Source organism: Sinohyriopsis cumingii, chromosome 11, assembly GCF_028554795.1.
Source record: "Sinohyriopsis cumingii isolate HCF-2022 chromosome 11, ASM2855479v2, whole genome shotgun sequence".
In the NCBI taxonomy this organism is placed as follows: Eukaryota; Metazoa; Mollusca; class Bivalvia; order Unionida; family Unionidae; genus Sinohyriopsis; species Sinohyriopsis cumingii.
Window position 1 is genome coordinate 2,163,901 of NC_142971.1, and position 21,063 is coordinate 2,184,963.

At 39.3% G+C, this 21,063-nt stretch overlaps 1 protein-coding gene across 1 annotated transcript in view; it reads right to left on the bottom strand.

Annotated features, from left to right (window-relative positions):
* Positions 1–576: 576 nt before the first annotated feature.
* Positions 577–21,063, bottom strand: part of LOC149787519 (uncharacterized) — a 56,555-nt gene continuing 36,068 nt past the window's right edge. The window contains exons 3-5 of the mRNA XM_089973646.1: positions 2,251–2,750; positions 1,487–1,519; positions 577–955 (exon numbers count right to left, since the gene is read on the bottom strand). Of these exons, the coding sequence (XP_089829772.1) occupies positions 1,487–1,519; positions 2,251–2,750 (533 nt within the window). The 3' untranslated portion in view covers positions 577–955. The remainder of the gene's footprint in view (positions 956–1,486; positions 1,520–2,250; positions 2,751–21,063) is intronic.

A 21,063-nucleotide genomic window follows, 5' to 3' on the forward strand; every position in this document is an offset into this window, starting at 1 on the left:
TATACTCTCTAGAATACTGAGTATGATGAATTTCCACTTATTATCTATTAATAAAATAAGAATATAAGGAGAAGCAAGTACTGTTTCGTAACGAATCAAACATGTTTCACAATTTCATCGAAGTCCGCCATCCCCCCCATCTATGATAGTAATGTTTGAATTGAATATAATTCAAAGTTAATATATATATATATATATATATATATATATATATATATATATATATATATATATATATATATATATATATATATATATATATATATATATACTAGTATTAAGCCTACTATGACTTTAGAGATTTAGAAATTGCATTTAGTTGACGACCAAGAGGAATTCTGAGGAGGGAGCAGGGGTGCTGTGAGAACGATTGGGAACGGCGTTTCCTTTCTTTTTTGCTCGTCATCGTCACACCACTCCCTGCATTTGAATAAACTTTAGAACTACACAAGTACACCAGAGTGAGGGAGAAGAGAAAATTGAAGTTCAAAGCTGCATCTTGACCTAACAGATAAGCCGTGTTTAAGAAAGTAATTATTCAAGTCTGGATACAACAAAATTAGTTCAACAAGTACGTTTCATACGAATGCGATATTATTTATTACAACAAAGATGACATAATTAGGCGTCGTTTCAATCCTATTTTAGATTCGTGGTGTATGACAGACTTTCATCAATTGATGTACGTGATTTATTCATTAAAAGTCACATACGTGCACGATACGCATACCCCCAGTGTATATATATATATATATATATATATATATATATATATATATATATATATATATATATATATATATATATATATATGGGTGGGTGGGTGGGTGTGCTCTGCACTTTATTAAAATTACAACTGGCACAGCATCACAGTGCGCATCTTAGGACAAAAAAAGGTTGTCTCCATCAATCGCTTCTTATCACGGCTGACGGCTGATGAGTCATTAATGGAGTGCTGAAATCAATAACAAGAAAGAAGAATAAACAACCAAAGTTTTTTTTCTCTCTCTCTGTCTCTCTCTCTGTCTCTCTCTCTCTCTCTCTCTCTGTTTGTTTCCATTGATACAAGAATCAGTAATGATTTTAGATATGTGCATGGCTTTAATGCAAGGTTTGAAGTTTTATGACTAGTTTATTTGTGATTTTCTCAGCTGTATGAATGAATTAAGTAAAAGCCCGTCAGAATGAATACTCTACTCCTTGCATACACAGAAAGAAATTACAGAAGTCGAACAGTTTACATTACTCCTGCTTGTTTATTTGTATCTTTATTTTCTTTTTGCTTGATTTTCTCTTGTAAGGGTATATTTACTTATAAAATACAAAATTAATTTCAAGGCATTGTGTTCTTTAATATTAGCGCTATACCAACATCAGAAATTCATTGATAATGGCTAATTAAATGCTTCGCACACACATGAGTGCATTTTATATTGGATTCTTAAACATGTGTTCATCTTCAAAATCATATTACAAAAACACCAACCTATGTTTCCTCCGATATGGTGTCATTCACCACCTGAAATAATAATAATAATAATAATAATAATAATCACAAAATCATCAACATAATAGTAATTATGTTGATGACTTTAGTGATGGTGGTATTATCCGAATTTGGTAACACCGCGCATGAACGTTTCGTACATAAAAGTTGTTATATCATCATTTCGTGAACATTGCACACACACACAAATTTAAACGCATTTATATATATATATATATATATATATATATATATATATATATATATATATATATATATATATATATATATATATGGATAGATAGATAGAAATGCTTTTTCATCATTAACTGACAAAGAAAATAAATGATATCTACGACAATCCAAAACGAAATTAATCCCGTAATGCTGTTGAAAAGCTGAGATATTTCCAAACAAATCTAAATTATTTCTAAATAAAATAAGTTATATCGCGAAATTCACAACATAATATGTTTATAATATAATATTAAATTTAAAATCAAATCAAATATCATAGTAAAACTTACCTGTCAGTGATATCAATAATCATGATAACATGTCATTTAGTCTCATAGAACCTGCATCGGTTTGGAAATGTAAAACCGATGTTCATACATTCGCATTGTGTGCCACATACTTTTCAATGCAGCACTAGAGAATATATTTTAGAAAGGTAGAACGAAATTTTCAGAATAATTGGGATATTGTGCTTCAAATAAATAACATGCAGTTTATGTTTCACATGCAGTCGAGAAAGAACTTACGTTTGATCTATACACGGGCTGAATAGTTGGTCGTAATCCATTCTGAGAATCAACCCGAGAAGCCGTGGAACTCCTCCGTCCACTGTTCATATTTAACTGAGAATTAATCCTCTCTTGGCCTACTACAATCTCAGAACTCATTTGCTGCGTTCCTGTTATTTCAGAACGTGTTTGTCGTTCTGGTATTCCAGATGCATATGACGGAGGAACCGTGGGATATCCAAGAGAAGAGTAAGATGGAGGGGGTGTTGAGTATCTCATATTAGATGGTTCTCTAAGAGGATAAATTAAGTTTGAAGAAGTCAAAGAAATTCGCGAAAGTGGTCTTCCTCTCCTAGTGCGAGTCCTTTGGGGTAAGTCGGAATAATGAATTCCTGGATACGGTTGGTTTACTACAATTTCTGGTGCAGGGAGTGGACTATGACCCCTAGCACGCCGACGACTGCGTTCCCATGGTGTTTCAGTAGTTTGGGTGTCTTCATCTTCATCAAAACGATTGGCTGAAAGATACAAATGTATAAAAGAAAATAAATTAAGTGGCATTTGTCATTTTCCGAATTGTGGTTCGAAGTGATGCATTTGCAAATAAGGCTGTAATCGTGAGTTAACCTCGATGTACCCGTTGCCGATTACCAATTGACGTACCAGCTGTAAAAGAAGTGATTTAAGATCTTGTGATAAGTCTTATTATTCCGTAAATAACCAGCTAATGGAGTTTCATGGGCCAGACTAAAAATGTCATGTCTGTATGATTTGGGAACTACATTTTGATAGTTCACTGACAACTCATCACCAGCAGGTACCGGGGGCACCGAGTGGCCGAGTGGTCTAAAGCGCTGTCCGTTACGGATCACTGCCATCTCACCTCTGTCTGCGTGGGTTCGAGTCTCGGATTCCGCCAATGTGGGTATGTGAGAAAGCTTGCCAGTAGCTTCTCGTGGGTCGGTGGTTCTTTCCGGGGTTTTCCCGGGTTCTTTCTCCACCATTAATACTGGCCGCCATGTATAGCCTATCGTGTGCTGAAAAATGGCGTTAAACCCTACAACAACAACAACAACCAGCAGGTACCTCAGGAGGTCTCCATTTTCTCATAACAATCCCATTTTTCAATGAAATAACAAACTGTTACCTCTGTGGCTTCAATGTCACTAATGGCCCTTTAAAAACAATTATGAGATCTCAGGATCTTTTTCCTGTTCGACAACAAGTGATTGTCGTTTGTCACCCTGATTAAAATAAAGGGAATGCCTAGTAAAGAAAGAGGATCACTGTGATCAATACTCTTTTATTGATCCAAACAAGAACTGAGAGTGACCTCATCAAACATATGACCAATACAAGTGTCAGCTAAATGAATACTTTCCTGATTAACATGATTCTCGTGAGCTTTCTTTGCCATAGCTCTAGTAACTGCACAAGCTGGTATAAATCAGGGAATTCTTTTTCAATATGATCGACGTTCTGATCCAAACAAGGCTTGTCAGATACAAGTGGATTAGCCACAACCTTATCTCGAGCTAGGTCATTTCCAAAATAAGAAATGAATGCCTTCGACGGGTAAAGCAGACACTATTCCGGCTGTCTGATAACAAATTTACACAATGTAGAGGAACATTAGCAAAGCTGCACTCTACTCCCTCAATAAGAACACTCTCATTAGAAGAAGACGTATCAGAAAAAGGCAAAGTATCTGATAATAAAAGACTCGGAGAAGCTCCTGTGTCCCTTAAAATTGTAATGGGGGAAGGGATTGGCCGAATCACTCATTAGTGATATAGAACCCTTCGACATGAATGGTTCATAATTCTCCATAATAAAATCAGACAAGAGTTTATTAGAACCAACAAATGTATTGCTTTAAATACAAGAATGTGACCTTGACCACTTAGAAATAAGAGCATTTGGAATAAGTCTGCCTTGATTCTGATGCTTATTTTTTAATTTGTAACAATCAGAAATAACGTGTCCTTTCTTCTTTCAATAGGTACACGTAGGAAGAGATAATGATTTTTGTTAAATCTTATCAGAAACTTGATTTCTAAAATTTGTGCCAGACTGAAATTTAGAAGGGCTCGTATTAGGCTGAAACAAAAAATTTTACCAGAAGACTGCAAAGTGGAAGACTTACTTACAAAAGAAACTTTATGAGCTAAAGAATATTCGCTAGCAATTTCTAAAGTTTCGACCTTATGCTCATCAAAATAAGTCTTAATGTCACTATGGTCGCAATCCTTGAACTGTTTAAGTAATACGAGTTGTCGTAGATTCTCGTAATCTTGATCAACTTTCTAAATTGACATTCCATTTTCTTCCTGCTCTCTTTATCTCTGCAATTCTCTGTCTTCGTTTTGCTTTTGCATTAGAATTTTGCACTTGCATTTGTTTTTCTTATTTCTGTAACTGCGTTTCTCTCTCTCTCTCTCTCTCTCTCCAATAGCATTTTCGTCTCTCTTTCCTCCCTATCTAATTGCATTGCATTTGTTTTTTCCTCTTTTTCTATCTGAAGTTGAAGCTTTCTTAACTCTAATTCCATCTTGTATTTCTATTGTAATTTCTTTACTTTTAAGTTAGAGTCTGATCCAGACCTACTAATCAAAACAAAAGCACTTTTATCCAAAACATTCTTTTCCACCAAATATTGGACCAAAATATCTTTTATTTCTTGCTTTGTTACGGAATATTTTGCCTCAGAAAGATCATATATTCTGGCAAGCTGAATCAGTTCATTTTTTCCCAAAGATTCTAACTGCTCCTAGGTAGGATTTGAAATAAAGATCTCCACTTTTAATGACAGTGTAAAAAGCCTGTTGATTTCACTAAAGATTTCTAAAATGTAAAATAATATTTTGGATTTAAAAATTCCGAACCTATGGGGAATTTAAATTTCAAAAACAAAGTTTTCTTAAATATTTTAGCAAAATTCGTATCCTTGACGAGCCCTCAATTTTCTGTTACGAGTATATGCTCTTAAAATAAGTAACAGAACAAAGTGAAGACAACAAGCTTTGTAAAATTTAATAACTAATTTATTTCCCGAGAATACAAAGTGAAAAATGAGAAAAAGGAACTGAACGTGTTGTGAATTAAATCCAAAAATAATCCAAGAACTCAAGACATAAGTGTATGTAAAGTCCTGAATGAAACTCAGTTCAAGTCCTGAAGATATCCAAAATTGAAGGCGATGACATATCTGTTACAGCCTACGAAGTACTAATGTGTCAACAGTCTCTTGTTGAATCACATAAATATTATTCCAGGTTTGAATTCAGTATAAATTCCAATGAATGTCTTTATCCAAGAATTTTGTCAGGGCACTTTTGTATTTCCAGAGAAAAAAAACACTTGAATTCAACAATTTGAAGAAAATAAAATTCAACCCAAACTGATCAAAACATAATAAAACTTAAATTTTAGATGTTAAAGCACGACTAGTAAAATCCTCACAGTCACAATATAATATAGTTCTCTGCTTGACCCCAGGTCACAAACAAGCATTCTCTAAAAACAATCATTACCTAATGGCAAATAACCTTCTATAATGATCTAATGAGCCGTGTTTACATACAACACAATAGCCTATACAATTCACTTTGTAATCTCCAAAACCCTGAACCAAATCAACATGATTACCTGAATAATAATTCGATTAATAAACTAATACATAGAGACTAATGAATCTATTATTAGTTGTTTATATAAATGAAATAAAAAATTAAACCAATTGAATCAGGTCAAGCAGAAACGAGCTCAATGCTGGACAAGGTCGAGTCCATCAAACAATGTTACATTACAATAACTTGTAATGAAATAATAATTTTAAAACTAACAGGCAAACAATTAAATAATACATATAAAACACTTCCCCTCATAAAGAAAAATAACGATTTATAGAATAAAACGTTCATTTTACTATAAGTCAAACACACTTGTGGTAATATATATAGTCTAGTTGTGTGGGAAAATTTGCTTATTTCATAATAATTCACACTACTTGCTTAAAAATGTGTTCTGGTGGAATTCGTAATTTAAAGTACTTTGGATAATGTCAAAACATGTTATATAATATTACAACTTTCCACCAATGTTGAAACAAAGAAACTACATGTCCGTGAATTTGCCATTGCGTTATGGTCAAATTATGGGTTACTTCAAAAGATAGCCTTGCCACGGTGGTGAGAAACTCTGTTTTTTGTGTATGCAATCATCAGTGATGTCACCGGTCGGCTTAGGCTTAGAGACCGAAAACCCGACATTATAATATATGAGTGATACTACCCCAAACAGTTTTCAAAGCGACCACCGGGCTACAATCAGAAGTAAGATAGTCAAATTTGGGGCGGGTTCGTCACGCAGACGGACATTATTATGTTACATTCATTGTGAACGGATCATTGCATGTCTGGACAATGGCGAGAGCAGGTCATTGGAAAGTTGGAAACACTAGACTGCGCTCCGAGTGCCTACCTTGTGCGCTCGTTACAAGAGCGGGAAGGAAGTTCTAGGAACTTCGGACGAGATTTGGAGCAAAAGCTTCTTCTGAGGTAAAATATCTTCGTTCGAATCTGTCTCACTTTCATGACTAGATGTCATAAGATTTATACATTATTATGTGCATTTAATTTAGTAGCAGTTTAATCTTATATGTACTGCTGAATTATCAAATGTCGTAAGGTAGCGTATAGCAAATTAGTAATATTCAAGATTAATGTATGTAGTTTTTAGGATAAAATCGAAGTGGATGGTGTAATCTGCCACGATGTTACATCGTGGTGTAGAACTTAATTTAATAGAATTTAATAGTGAGTGGTGTTAGGACTTGTACTTGTTTGTATTTGAATATATAGTGTGGATTATTCCAGAGTTATGTATTGTTGGCCTTGTGCACGTATAATTAGGCATTTTTATATTTGAATATATATTGTGGATTATGCAGAGTTAGGTATTGTTGGCCTTGTGCACGTATCGTTAGGAATTTTTATATCTGAATATATAGTGTGGATTATGCAGAGTTAGGTATTGTTGGTCGTGTGCACCTATCATTAGGCATTTTATATTTGTATGTATCTTTTATACTTTGTAAGATAGGAAATGCGTAGGAATATTGCTGATGCTGATAGTTTACTATATAGAGAATTAGGGTTATGCGTGTATGGACCAGAAGTCGTGATAATATTGTTGTTGTTATCGACTTTATTACCTTTATTATAAAACAAACGTGTATGAAATATTTAGAAGTCGGTTGTACGAGTTGACCTAATGATTTAATTGCCATGATGTTAATGAAAGTTCTGTGTTAATTATCCTGTGTTTGAACAAGGAGGCAAAATCGTACGTCCCTTTTAATCAGCAGGAAGCTTTCCGGGTGTGATAGGACGCCACCCGAAGGTTAGAGAGAAGGAGACGAGTAGAGCAAGTGGAATTAGGCATTTGTGTGAAGGCGCAGGGCCGGGAGATAGACAAGAGTACTGGAAGTACCGACAAGGTGGCAGGGAGACGGAAACAAGGATACCGGAAGTACCGACAAGGAGAGCCGGTAGAACGGAAACAAGAATACCGGAAGTACCCACAAAGGAATATAAAGCGGAAGTTACAGATGAGTAACTTAGAAGGGACAAGGGAAGGAAACACTCTCACCTGTAACTTCGCGTGATGAAATAACTAGCAATTTGGATAGGTCTTGCATTGGTTGGAAGCAATTCCACTGAAAAAGTATCCTGTAATTGTTGAATACCGTGATATAGTTTATTAAATTGTTATACCTGTAACCTTATTATTTTATACCGTCGGCCTTGCCGACTGGGGGCTCGGATCTATTTAACCGTTTAATTGTATATATGCGTCATTTTTATCGTAACATGCTTTATATTTTTGTCCGTAAAGTGTTTACTATACGTAATTATTACGCTTAAATGCCCCGATGTTCATTTACAAATAAGTATAATTGTTTTAGTGCAGATTTTAACTGGTCAATAATTCTTTATTGCCCGCTGATTGCAGACACTATATTCTAAAAGGTTATTAACAATGGCATAAATTGAGGTCTTATACTCTTCTCATAAGATCCCTTTTGGGTTAAGAACACTATCATTTACCTAAACTGACTGGTAATAAGTGTGATAAATATAAACTCTGTGATTTTGCCAACAAGAAACTGATTAAAACAAGAGAAACAAAAAAAAAGGCGACTTATGCCTAACGATTGGCATATCCCTTTCCTTTGAAATATATGTACGTCGTTCGGTACAGACATTAAAGTCTACTTTAATAGGAAAATTCAGCAACCAAGCACAACACGATCAATGACGACTTGTGCTTGAAATAAATAAGGATAGCTCGAAAATAGGTAACTTGGCAAAATATTATACAACACAGTGGAACAATGAGAGAGTAAAATTTTACCATGGGGTTTCAATTCGACCCCGAAAACCCTATTCAGGTGGAAACATTGGCCCTGAAAAAACCCTAATTGGCTGAACAGACTACTGATATTGAGAAACATGAATTGAGATCACTAAATGTATCAACTACTTTAAGCCAACATAATTGCTGCATACAAGTACGCATACTATAGTGTTGCGAATCTATAGTCTTAAAACAAATAACAGAAAAGAGTGAAAATCAACAAGTTTATTAAAATTCAACAAATGAATTATTTTTCACTAGGATAAAAAATTAAAATTTAAAAGGTACTTACAATATTGTGAATTAAATCCCAAATAATCATTACAATATTGTGAATTAAATCCCAAATAATCATAAAAGTTCTATCACGATTTTAACAGATTAGAGTGTTCTAAATGAATTCAAGTGTCGATCCGAATGAATTCCAATCTTGAATGTTCTGATGTACCTATAGTCTTGATGTATTACAATGGTATAGTCCAGAATATCTTCGAATGAATTCACACTAACCCCCAAATAGTGATTTAGTCCAAAATGTCAATGAGCAATTTGTAATTTCAATGCATAATATTTGTTTAAAAATTTCTCTCAAATTATATATGAGCACAACTAAACGTGATACCATAAAGACTGATATTAAAATAGGAATGAATAATCTTGGTGATCTCAAACTTATATACAAGCTGTCATCTGACTTTTGACACAACCAAATGATCTGGACTTAGATCCATGGAAATGTTCATAAAATTTGTAAACAAGTTCAGGTCTCTTCACTTAAATGTGACCGAAAGTAGTATATGGGGGCGATTCCGGGTCTATGGGACTTACCATTAAAAACATGGTCCCGGCACTATAGGGTCTATGTAAATTTAACATGGGGAAAACTAGCCCGGTACTATAGGGTCTATGTAATTTAACATGGGGAATACAGGACCGGCACTATAGGGTCTATGTACATTTAACATGGGAAAACTAGCCCGGCACTATAGGGTCAAGGGGAATTTAACATGGGGAATACAGGACCGGCACTATAGGGTCTATGTAAATTTAACATGGAGAATACAGGACCGGTACTATAGCGTCAAGGGGAATTGAACCATATTAAAATAGGGTCCCGACCTTATGGGTCTATGGAAATTGAACATGGGAAAATTTAAACAGGGAGGGTCTCTATTTTTTTTTAAAATAAAGGGGTAGCCATGAAAGTCAAGGCCTTTTCGAGGCATATGAAGGGGCCCTGAAAAGGGCCTCTGAGTTTCTTCTTCTGCTTCTATTTCCTCCATTTTTTCCACCATCCCCTTATCTTTTCCAAAATTCCTTTCTTCTTCCTCTTTTCAATTTCCGGTATCCAGTCAGGGTGGCCCATCGCTCTAAACTTCTGTTGGATTTTTATCCAGTTATTGTTCAGTCTCTCATATTCTTTCTTTTTCGTTCTATTCTCTTGTTCTCTCCTATCTTTTGCCCACCTTTCCTTGATTATCTTCACTTCTTCATCTATTATCTTTTTCATCTGTTCCTCCGCTTTCTTTAATTGTTCACTGCCCCTTTTCACAAACTTCCACTCTGACCATTTCTCTAGCTCTTCCAAATAGTATCTCACTACTTTTACCTTCTCCATAGACTCTTTCATTGTCCCCACTCTGACATACTCTGGTTGAATCAATCCTCTCAATCTCTTAACTTCTTCCTTTATCATCTCCTCTATCATCTTCCTTGCTAATTTTAGTTCATTCACATAGTCAAGACTTTTTTTTTAACTTCCATTCTCTTTCTATCCTTTCAATAGCATATTCTCCATCCATCATCCAAAAGTAAACATTTCTTAAATCATTAAACAGGCTGACACTTCCATCTTGTATCGGTTATTCCGTAGAATGGTGCGAATGACGAACTTTGTGGGTTCTTATATAAAAAGTGCGGACGTGAAGGAAAAATCCCTCTAAAGCCCAAAACTTATATTACCTAGATCATCAATTAAAACGCGCGGACGTGAAGGAAAACATCCCCTACTTTTCTCATCTCATATTATCTACTATCCACATAAGCGAAGCAGCAATAAACAATGCCAAAATATACCATCCACACACGCCAATGAGCAAAAATCAAACCCAATAATCTACTATCCACACAAAAGTACGTTAGCGCTTACAAAACCCAAACTGTACTATCCACACACGCAAGCATTAAAATCAAAGCCAAATCTACTATCCACAAAACCTACGTGAGTGATTACAAAACCCAATAATCTACTATCCACACAAACCTACTTGAGCGCTTACAAACACACAATCATATAAATAAACACATACAATCTTAACAGGAAAAGAGTGAGTGTTTATAAATACACTACTTCACATACACACATTGGCAAATGGATTACTATCTCTTTTCAAGTTTTTTGGCTAGCCCTGAAAAGGGCTGTTTGTTTTGAACTCCAGGACACCTGGCTAATGGTTGCACCTCCCCGGCCTGGCACTGCAGACACATCTAAACCTCCAATCTTTCTCCCAGTTTACTCTTTTGACTGGGAGCGCAGAGGGAGGATAATTGGCTTCAGCACCCCAATCCTCTGTCTCTGGAATATTGTAAGCCATTCTCTCTCCTATTTTCTTTTCCTCCTCTTCTTTTTTCCTTTTTTGCTCCTCTTCCTCTTTTATTCTCCCTTCTTCAACAATGGCCTCCGCGGCCAGTTCATTCAGAAGGCGCCTGGCATATTCCAGGTGCATCCGGAGTTCTAACAGTTTAGCTAGTCTTGTGTTCATTATCTTCCTGTTAACAGGTCAACTATGGGTAGCCCGACTGCGGACTAGTTTTGTATTTATACGAAAAGCGCGGACGTGAAGGAAAACATCCCCCAAGACCCAAAACTTATATTACCTAGATCATGACCAAACAACGCGCGGACCTAAAAGAAATACTCACTCACTTTTTTATACTACCCATCGCTATTCTAAAACATGTTGACAAGCCACTTAAAGAAAATACTTATACACACATTTTTTAACTAAGACAAATAATTCATGTGCTAATACACGCACTTCTATTTTTTAACTTATTATAGGCAATCGATTGTTATTTCTTTTCTAGAGGTTGGGGTAGCCCTGAAAAGGGTGTTTTTTTCGTGTGAACTTGAAGCTATGGCCATCTTTTAGGTTGCGGCCTCCTCTGACGATAGGCTTTCCCCCATGATAAGGTCTGCTTCTTCGGAAAGAGAAGAAGAACACTTTGGTGTCGATACGACAGTCGACAAAGCCTCTGTCAGGTTCAGGTTGCTGCTGCTGCTGCTGCTGCTGCTGTTGCTGCTGCTGCTGCTCTCTCTGCTTTTCTGAAGTCTGTACTTCTCTGTCCATTCTTCTTTCTCCCTGTTAATTTCTTCTCTGAAGAGCTCTTCTGTTAGGTCTTCAGTGACTTTTAACATTCTCATATTCTCTATCTCTTCTGGCTTCGGTATCAGACAGTGTGTGACCCTATGCAAATTCACGTAGGCTTCGTTTAGCTTAGCTAGTCTGGAGCACATCTTCGTAGGAGGATGAGTCGATAATGGATGGTTAGACTGGAGACTACCCCGGTTTTATTGTCAAAGCGCGGACATGAAGGAAAACATCCCTACACGGTTTTCGAGTCGGCACGTTCAATGAGTATCATGGGAGGGATAGCAAGAATTCAAAGAGCATGAATCAGGAAACCTATAGCAAAAGAAATCACAAAGAAATTTTTTTTCAAAACACATTTTATATTCAAAATCACTTAACACCAACAAGTAACTATAACATTTTAACAATAACCAAACAACATAACATCAAACATTTTTTTTCAAATCACAAACATTTTTTGTTTCAACTAACACATTATTTTGGACAGGGTTGACAACGTTGTGAATGAAATTGTGATTTCCACTGTTGGAAGTCATTAGGCCATTGATGGACACTACGTTTCCTAGCTTGAGACAAAAGATAAGCATACTGGTCACAAAACCATCGATCTACTTTCACATCGTTTCTAGAAGAAGAACTAGGATCAAAATGAGTCACTAAATGTTCTAAGGAATAGCCCAGGCTGCGATGATGCAGAAAATACACACAATATTGTCCACACACCATGGAATCTGTGCCTTGTAATTTCACATTATTGAATCGGGTGGTCTGAGCATTTCTTCTCATAAAGTCAATCATATCTTCTTCCAAAGGAGGCAATCCATACGAATCGAAATATTCCACACATCCTTCTTGAGGAAAGTAGACGGCTACCCAGTGAGTTCCTGGGAGATGACTGTCGTCCGTGTTGATCACATAAGCTTGATGGTCTTGAGGTTTGCGATGAGGGAGTTCATCTTTAGCACATACGACAGGATTCCAAGAAGCAGTGTTCAAACTGTGGTTCAAAAGGTAATAAAGTTCCCAGGTATCCATTTATTTGTGTGTTTTTTTCTTCTTCACAGGTAATGATAAGTGATCAATTCGATCCTGACCTTTTGCTTGAAAATGTCTGACAAGTAAAACGCGTTTAGCTCCGACTTCTTACTCTGGTCAAAGAGAGATTCGATGCGACGGCACTCCAGAGATGTTAATGGAGGAGGAGAATGTTTATCCAAGCCTTCATCCCACTCACTCAACACAAATTCTATCTCGATGAGACCCCAAGCTTTGTCCAGCTATTCGTCCAATTTATCTTCTTGACTTAACATCAGACATTTGTCATGTTGAATTTGACTGGGATGATCGTTGTGACATCCATAGCACTCTTCCTTGATCAATTCTTTCATTTTATCTGCCAGGACTGTAGCAAAACAGGAGACTAAATGGGCTTCTTGTTCTGGCCATCTCGACTTCATCATTATAACTTCTTCGTCTTTGTCTTGGGATTCTTCTTCCACGGTCTCCTCACATTCCATGTCTAAAGTTTCTCCACTAGGTAAAGAGGGATAACAGTCTTCCATAGCTTCTAATAGTCTAGAATGACTTCTCTTAAACTGTTGATTTCTATGGTATTGTCAAATTCTGCATACAGGAGGACGTTCACTGTGTCAGATAGAGGATTAGTAAACTGAAGTTCCACACGAATCTGGCCGGATTTTATAGGGTGGAAATGTCCCTCGTCGCTGCCTTGGCCTGGAGTGAAATCAAACGCCCACAAACCGTAGCCTCCTGTATAATCCTCGTACGATATGCCGTGACTGGTGTTGGTTCCTAACTGTCCGGTGGCTTCGTACAGGGACAAGGACGACCTCAAGTAATTCCTGTCACCAAACTTAGGCTTAAACGGTCGGGTACATAGTGTCTTGCCATCGCGACTGACTTCGATCTTGGCTACGTTGTAATGATGAAACAGGAAAGGATTTTCGTTGTGGACTCCGTTGAAGGCTGAATTCTTGACGATACCAATGATCAAACGCTTGGGCAACTGCCCTTGGAACAGATGATCTTCGATCATGGATCGCTGTCCAGCAGGAATAGTGAACGTTTATACTTTCACGCGTCGTATCGGATACTTGGCGGTCATTCTGCTCAACGTTTGACTGATGTCGTTTCCCACTTTGGGTAACACTTCCACGCGTCGCACGTAGAGCCTGGCTTCTTGGATGATGGTTTTGTACTCGTTAGCATGGGCCATCAAATGGAAAGCGGTACTGCTACGATTCAGTCTCAGGCGAATATCCACCCCGTTCAGTAAAGACTTTTCTTGTAACCACATGTCCAAATGCAAACGATCCATCCGTTCTAAACTACGTCCTTGCAGAATTTTATTTCTACGTGTGTTAAACCTCACATTGTGAGGATCGTCATCTGCTGTGAGGGCTGTATCGTTAAACGTGTTATCACTCGCTGTGTCAGGTTTCCATACCACGCAAGCATCCAGATGAGTATTCTTGGCTTCTTTTCCGTACGTCAAGAGATTTTCCAGGTAGGCAGGATACGGGTAAGTATCCATGCTGCTGCTGACCAGTTTGTTATTAGTACAAGTCCACATCGCTGAACAAGGAATGCATGAAATTTTTGACAGTAACTACTCTAGCATCGCCTCCTGGATTGGTGTTGTCCGTTTTGATTACTTTGACTTTCAAATACAGGTAACTGCTATTCAGATCGATGTAATCTTCGGGCTGACCTAAGATATCAAACTCGATGGGAGCTGAATCGGTCAAAGAGGAGACGGGATGAAATTCCACCCATTGGGATTCTTGCATGGTCATCATGGTGGGTGGCATGGCAAACAGATCCAGTTCCGATTTGGAACAAGCGCAAGACTCTCGGTGCATCATTTTTTTTATCTTTCTCAATAATCGAAAACGTCTAAGTCTCGAACGGTTTTTCTTTTCTTTGTCTTTCTAGCTTTAGACGTGTGAAGTCTGGTGAATGGGTGTTTTCTTCGTCGTCTTTTTCTGCCTTGTCCTTGCTGTGGCTTCAGGGAAGTAGTAATGCCTGACTAGGTAGCGTGTAGGGCATTTATAGGTGTTTCTCGTCGGCCTAAAAGGTCTTTACCTGTTTGCAGCAAGACATTTTTGCCTGCCCTCAAGAAAGCTTCTTTGGGGTTTTGTTTGTCGATGATGACATTTTGGAGAAATTCTTTGCCGTGTGTCAATGCCGCATCTTTCAAGGCGTGCAATCCGCGTGTCACCATTGGTTTCAACACCGAAGCAACCGAACGAAAAGCCGATTTTAACATATCTCCTAAACCGTGTCCTCGTTGTCGAGCAACCCCTCGGTACACTGGATACATGACTTACAGCTCGTTAGAGAACCGTTTTCGAAAATGGAGTTTCACCGTGACTTTACCTTTGGTGAATGAAATATTTTGTCCCAGATCTCCTTTTATAGCAATGTTGACCGTGTCCAAATACGACTTGCTGACAGGCAAATAGGATGTACAAATTCGCGGTGGACGTGATAAGTGTTTCCACCTTCCTCGTCAGCGACCGTGGCAGAATCCACTTTGAAAGGAATGACACGCAGTAACGGTACAGAGGTGTGTCCCACCACGTTATACTCCAAAAACATCGGAGTACACAAAGATCAAATTCAGTCCTTGGTTCAGTTCTACCAGGGAACGAAATAACTTGGGAAAAGAATAGTTGTCGGAAATGACTGGTAATTCGTTTTTCTTGATCATGGCCATTCTCATGTCCATGTCCCCGCCCAACATGTCAAACAATTCAGGACAAAATAAAATAGACATGATTTTACCCCCGTCAAATTTCATCAGGAAGCGACGAGCTGCTTTATGGTACTCCATGGTGACACTTATTCGGACACTTTCCAAAGCTTTCAGAAACACGACATTAAATCTGGAGGTAATGGTGCTGACCAAATGTTGACCACTAAAATAATAGCCTGAAGGAACCAACAAGTGATAGGACCACTTCTGAGTTTTGTTATCATAGGTTTTGTGATCATATTTGACGTGGGTATTCAAGTACTTTTGTATTTGCTCGTCATGAACTTCCACTGAAAAATAATTTTTATTGGGAAGGACATTGAGGACTTGGATCGGGTGAATGATTTCTACCAAAGCCACTTCCCAAAGGGCTTCGTGATCTAATTGGATGGTCTGAGGTAATTTGACCGTGTAACAGCACAACGTGTTCTTGGGAAACACCTCCATGGAACTGTCACTGGGTAAGGTTAAGTAAAATTGCTTGTTATTGCTCATAATTCCGGAGTTCTGTGGCTGTCCGAGGGGTTAATGGACATCAGAGGCGTGTCTCCGCCCAAAATGGGACTGTTGTTATTGGAGTGGTGACTGACACTGGTACTGGACACAAGGTTCCCGTTGTTCCCGTTCGAGGAGAATTTCAGGGAGGGATTGGGAAGCAGGTAACCGATGCAACTGCTTAATAAAATGGTCCACAATTGTTTGTCTTCTTGTTGCAAACTCAAATTGGCAATGGCTGCCCCGATGACACAATACACCGCAAAGATTTGGCAGAAAAAGACGATTTGCGTTTTAGGCACACGTTCTCCACACCACACCCACAAAGGTTGTTTTTGTAAATCTTGCAGAGAAGAACTGGGTGAAGGAGCGGTCGTCGTAGCTACGTCTGTGTGAAAGGGCATGATGGTCACTTCTTTTTATAGTCGATGACGTGCGAAGCGTCGATCCAAGAATCAAAACTGGGTGGATATCCTTTCCAACGTACGTTGACTTCTTTGACACGTCGTTTGACCACTTTACGGATTCTGCGTTCGAGAATGCTTTCGATGTCGTACACGTCGTCTTCTTTTCTGGTGACACGTTGTAACTCGGGTAAGTAAAACGTTCCTTTGAGCACTTCTCCGTTCATGTCTTCCAATTTATAGACGGCAGGATCACGGCCATGCACTCGTTCAGTGACACGAAACAATTCGGTGGTCCAGTTAGGTAAGTAACCTTTGTCGAAAGTGCGTTTGGTTTTGCCAATGCGTACCCAATCTCCTACGGCCAACACTCAATTTTCTCGGGGACAGCGATCAGACACCAGCACTTCGTTCTCGGGAGTCACCTCTTGCGGAGCACGTCCAATGGTTCGATGGTAAAATTGGTTGTACGCTTGCACCAGGTGCGGTAAGATGTCGATGTACTTCAGAGTGTGGTGATGCGTAAAATATTTCCACATGCGTTCTTTCAAAGTGCGTTGAAAACGTTCCGCGATGCTAGCTTTGGTTTCGGGATTCTCGGTGGTAAAAAATGAATGTTACGTTTATTTAATTCTTTTTGGAAAGCTTGGTTCAAAAATTCGGTACCTTTGTCCGTTTGCCATCGAAGAGGGTGACGACCGCTTTGTTTCAGCACCCGTTGGAGGGCTCGCACTAACTCACTGCTCGATTTGGAAGTCAAGAGCGCGACCCAGGCAAATTTGGAAAAGACGTCGATGACACAAAACAAATATTTGTAGCCACGATTGTAGCTGGCCAAATGAGAGACATCGGCTAAATCGGCTTGCCATCGATGATCGATGCCTTCCACTCGGGTGCGACTTCTGGAAAACTTGCGTCGAATGGGTTTGTGTAAAGTGTAGGTAGCTTGTTCTTGTAACCATTGTTGCACTTGCGGTAAACGGAGACTTTTCATTCGCGTTTTGGCAGCACGATACAATTTGTGAACTCCTGCGTAACCTGCAGGATGGGACGGATCGTAGTAAATGCTGACTAACACTTTTTCCATTTTTTGTTTGTTAATAAGGCACCCACTCTTGGAGGATGCTACTCTTTTTCTCTTGGGGTATTTTCTTGGATTGTAATGCTTTACGTGTGCGACCAGCGATAGGTGTCGAAGAGGACGATGTCTGAACAGGGGATATCTTTTCTTGTTTCACTTCTGTCTTCACCTTCTTTTTCTCTTCTGATGAAGAAGGGGTGCTCATCATCTTTTTAATCCATCTAATCCTGGAGGTAGGTGGTGTTGTTAACTTGCGTCCTTTTTCTGGTGGAGTTTGAAACCCTTCTTCTTCTTCTTCTCCTTTTTCTGTCTTGGTCACTGGTAGTGGTGGTGGTAGTGGTCATGGTGCTGGACTTTTCATCAAGGTCTTAAAATCTTTCAGAGTGGGAAGAGCTGTTTCGTCTAAAGCTTTCTGGTGAAAAAGTTGCAGTCGTTGCAAGAGTTGACCGTACTTTTGCGATTTTTCTGTTTCGGACAAATCTTGGCGATCCATCGAGGACTGCAATTCGTGTTGTAACTGGGACATCTCGCTCAAATGGGGATTGGGAGGTAAATGCGGGGTGCGTTGTTCTTGCCAACGATGGTATTCCATCCATCGTTTGTAAGGCACTAAAGCTAGTTTTTGTCCTTCCATGGGATGTCAGGGGTCAATTCTGAGATCTTGGGACTTCAGAGGGCCTTTTTATCTTGCTCCCACCAGTCCTCCCAACATGGTTCCCAAGACTCCTTTCAGCAATGGGGCTAGCAAGAGGGGTAAAATTCCTCCACGTTGGACCAACATCTTCTTCTTTTGTCCGGTGGGAATTTTCTTTGAACCATTTGGCGAAGAACGTGACGATGTTTGCCTAAGCATTGTTTCTGGTGTTTGGACAAAGGGATCGTGCCTTTCAACACGTTCAAACAACATTCGCACACGGTATCGATGACCTCTTTGGAGACCGTTTGAATGAGTTTTTTTCGCAGAGGTGCAGAAGCTTTGGACAGGATAGATAACATATCCCCATGTTTGACTAAACGAGGAGGCAGTCCTTTCCTTCTCTTTCCTTGGGTTTTAGAAGAGGGATTTTTTCTGAAGGGTGACATCTTTGAGTCTTCAGGAGCACCAAAAACACTGAAACCCCTACTTGGTCACAGACCTTTTTTATACTGGAACGCGTCGCCACTGATTTCTTTACGTCGTATTAGCTTGAGGACAGGCATGACACGTCGTGCAGGGGTACGCAACGGACTAAATCGAGCCAGTTCTTGCTTGGACAAATCCAGTAAACTTTGTAATATGCCCGATCTTTCTTGAACTTTTTTTTGGGAGCAGGTACTTTGTGAGCAGAGGCCACTGTCACTAAACTGGAGAGTCTTGCAACTGGGGAAGTTCTTGGTGTCATCAACGGAGAAGTTCTTGGTGTGATCAACGTCTCCAAGTACTTTTCAGTTATTGGTGTCATCAACGGAGAAGTGAATGAACCTGAGGCTACCGGAGACGCGGTCACGCGGTTTGCGAGTGTAAGGTTGCGTCATGGCCGAAGTGCCTCTCTTGCGATTAAATTTCTGTGGGCTTTTCTTTTTCTGGGGACTTTTTCTCTGCTTCTTTTTCTGGGGGCTTTTCTTTTTCCGGGGTTGTGACTGGAAAGAGGAGGGTCCCGCCACTGGAGAAGTTCTTGGAGACACGGGTCTCCTTGGGGACCTGGTCTTGCCACCGTGGCTGTTTTTCTTCTTCTTGGAGCTTCGTTTGGCTTTTTCTCTTGGGGAGAACTTTGGGAACATTAGGATCCCATCTTAAGAAAGAGCGAATGATGACCCCTCCTAGAGTACCGCTCCCTCCAGGTTTCAGAATGATTTGTTTTTTGGTTTGAGTGTCGATGCGGGGATCGGCCAGTTGGGTCAAAGCGACTTTGTTTCGATCAAAAAAGCGTTTGGTTTGATGAGGAATCTGAATGATCCCTTGGAGTAATTGACGTGCTGTCACCGTAAACCATCGTAAGACTTCTCTGAGACTAGCTTCTAAGACACGAGCCCGTATTTGTGGATTTTGTTCTCGACTGATGCCATACAAGGCACGAATGAATTTGACGGGAAGATGCGACTGAAGGGACGTCGTGTTCAAACTGTGTGAGACAGACGAAAAGTGTCTGAGGTTTTTATAGATTTTTTTGTAGGGGTTATGTCGAGGACGGAGACGTGTACAGGACAGGCCCTCCGTCTTGGCACCGATGGTGAAACAATTGGGTACGAAATCGCAAATCCTCGGGGGTAGTAGGTTTCAAATCGACGAGCAAATAAGCGTGTGGAGTTTGAGTGGCATCGTCGTACGCCTGAGTCAGCCAAGGCGTTCCTAACTGTTTCGCTAAGACTTGCACTTGCGATTTGTCTCGAGGGCTTTTAAACAAGACCACGTAATGCGCATTGAGACTGATGGTACGATGGGCTTTACTTTGTTGAAACAAATTTTGAGTGATGTAAACGACACTGGCATTACGATGATGCCCTTTGCGTGTAAAGCAAAGTTTAATTTCTTCTTCGTCTTCTCCTAACATGTCGTCGAAAATGACCAAATGGGTTTGACGGGAGTCAGAGACGATTCCGTCGTCTTCTTTAGGAATGCCTTCCACAAACACGATGGAATCGCCTTGACTTTCTCGCAAGAGGCTGTACGCCGATTGCCACTCTTTGTAACACCACACGGTGCGTTGAGGTGGTCGATCGATCAAATGATGTTTATCTTCGATCAAACGTTTGACAAATTCGGTTTTGCCTGAACCGCTAGGTCCAGCAATGAGCATGTTAAAGGGATGGCGAAGATACAAAGCCTCCCAACTGGTACGATCTAAGTGTTCGTCAATGACTTTGACAGTGGAGGAAGAGGGAGCAGAGACAGCAGAGGTAGTCATAGTGTTAGGAATGTCACTTGTGACACGAAAACAGACAAGACAAGAGTTTATATACTTTTTTCAGGACACGTTTATTGAATGTTTTAAACATGAACACGAAAGACCAAAATACAAAAAAGCCAAAGGCTTAAGTACAACGATAAAAGGCACATGAAAACCATCAACGTGGAATAGAAACAGGTTTCTGTACAACATGTTTTGGGTAATGTTCTGATCAGTTCTATAGGGGGTAAGGTCACACAAGTGTCCTCCCGAAAGGGTCTTCTCAGGAATGTCCACGACAGTTCTGTCCTGAGTGACGAGTTCTTCTTTTGGTACTGTCACTAACACAGGTTGAAAAGTGACTTTTTTCTTTGGACGTTGAAAGGAAGGATCAAAACTCTCGAGCATACTG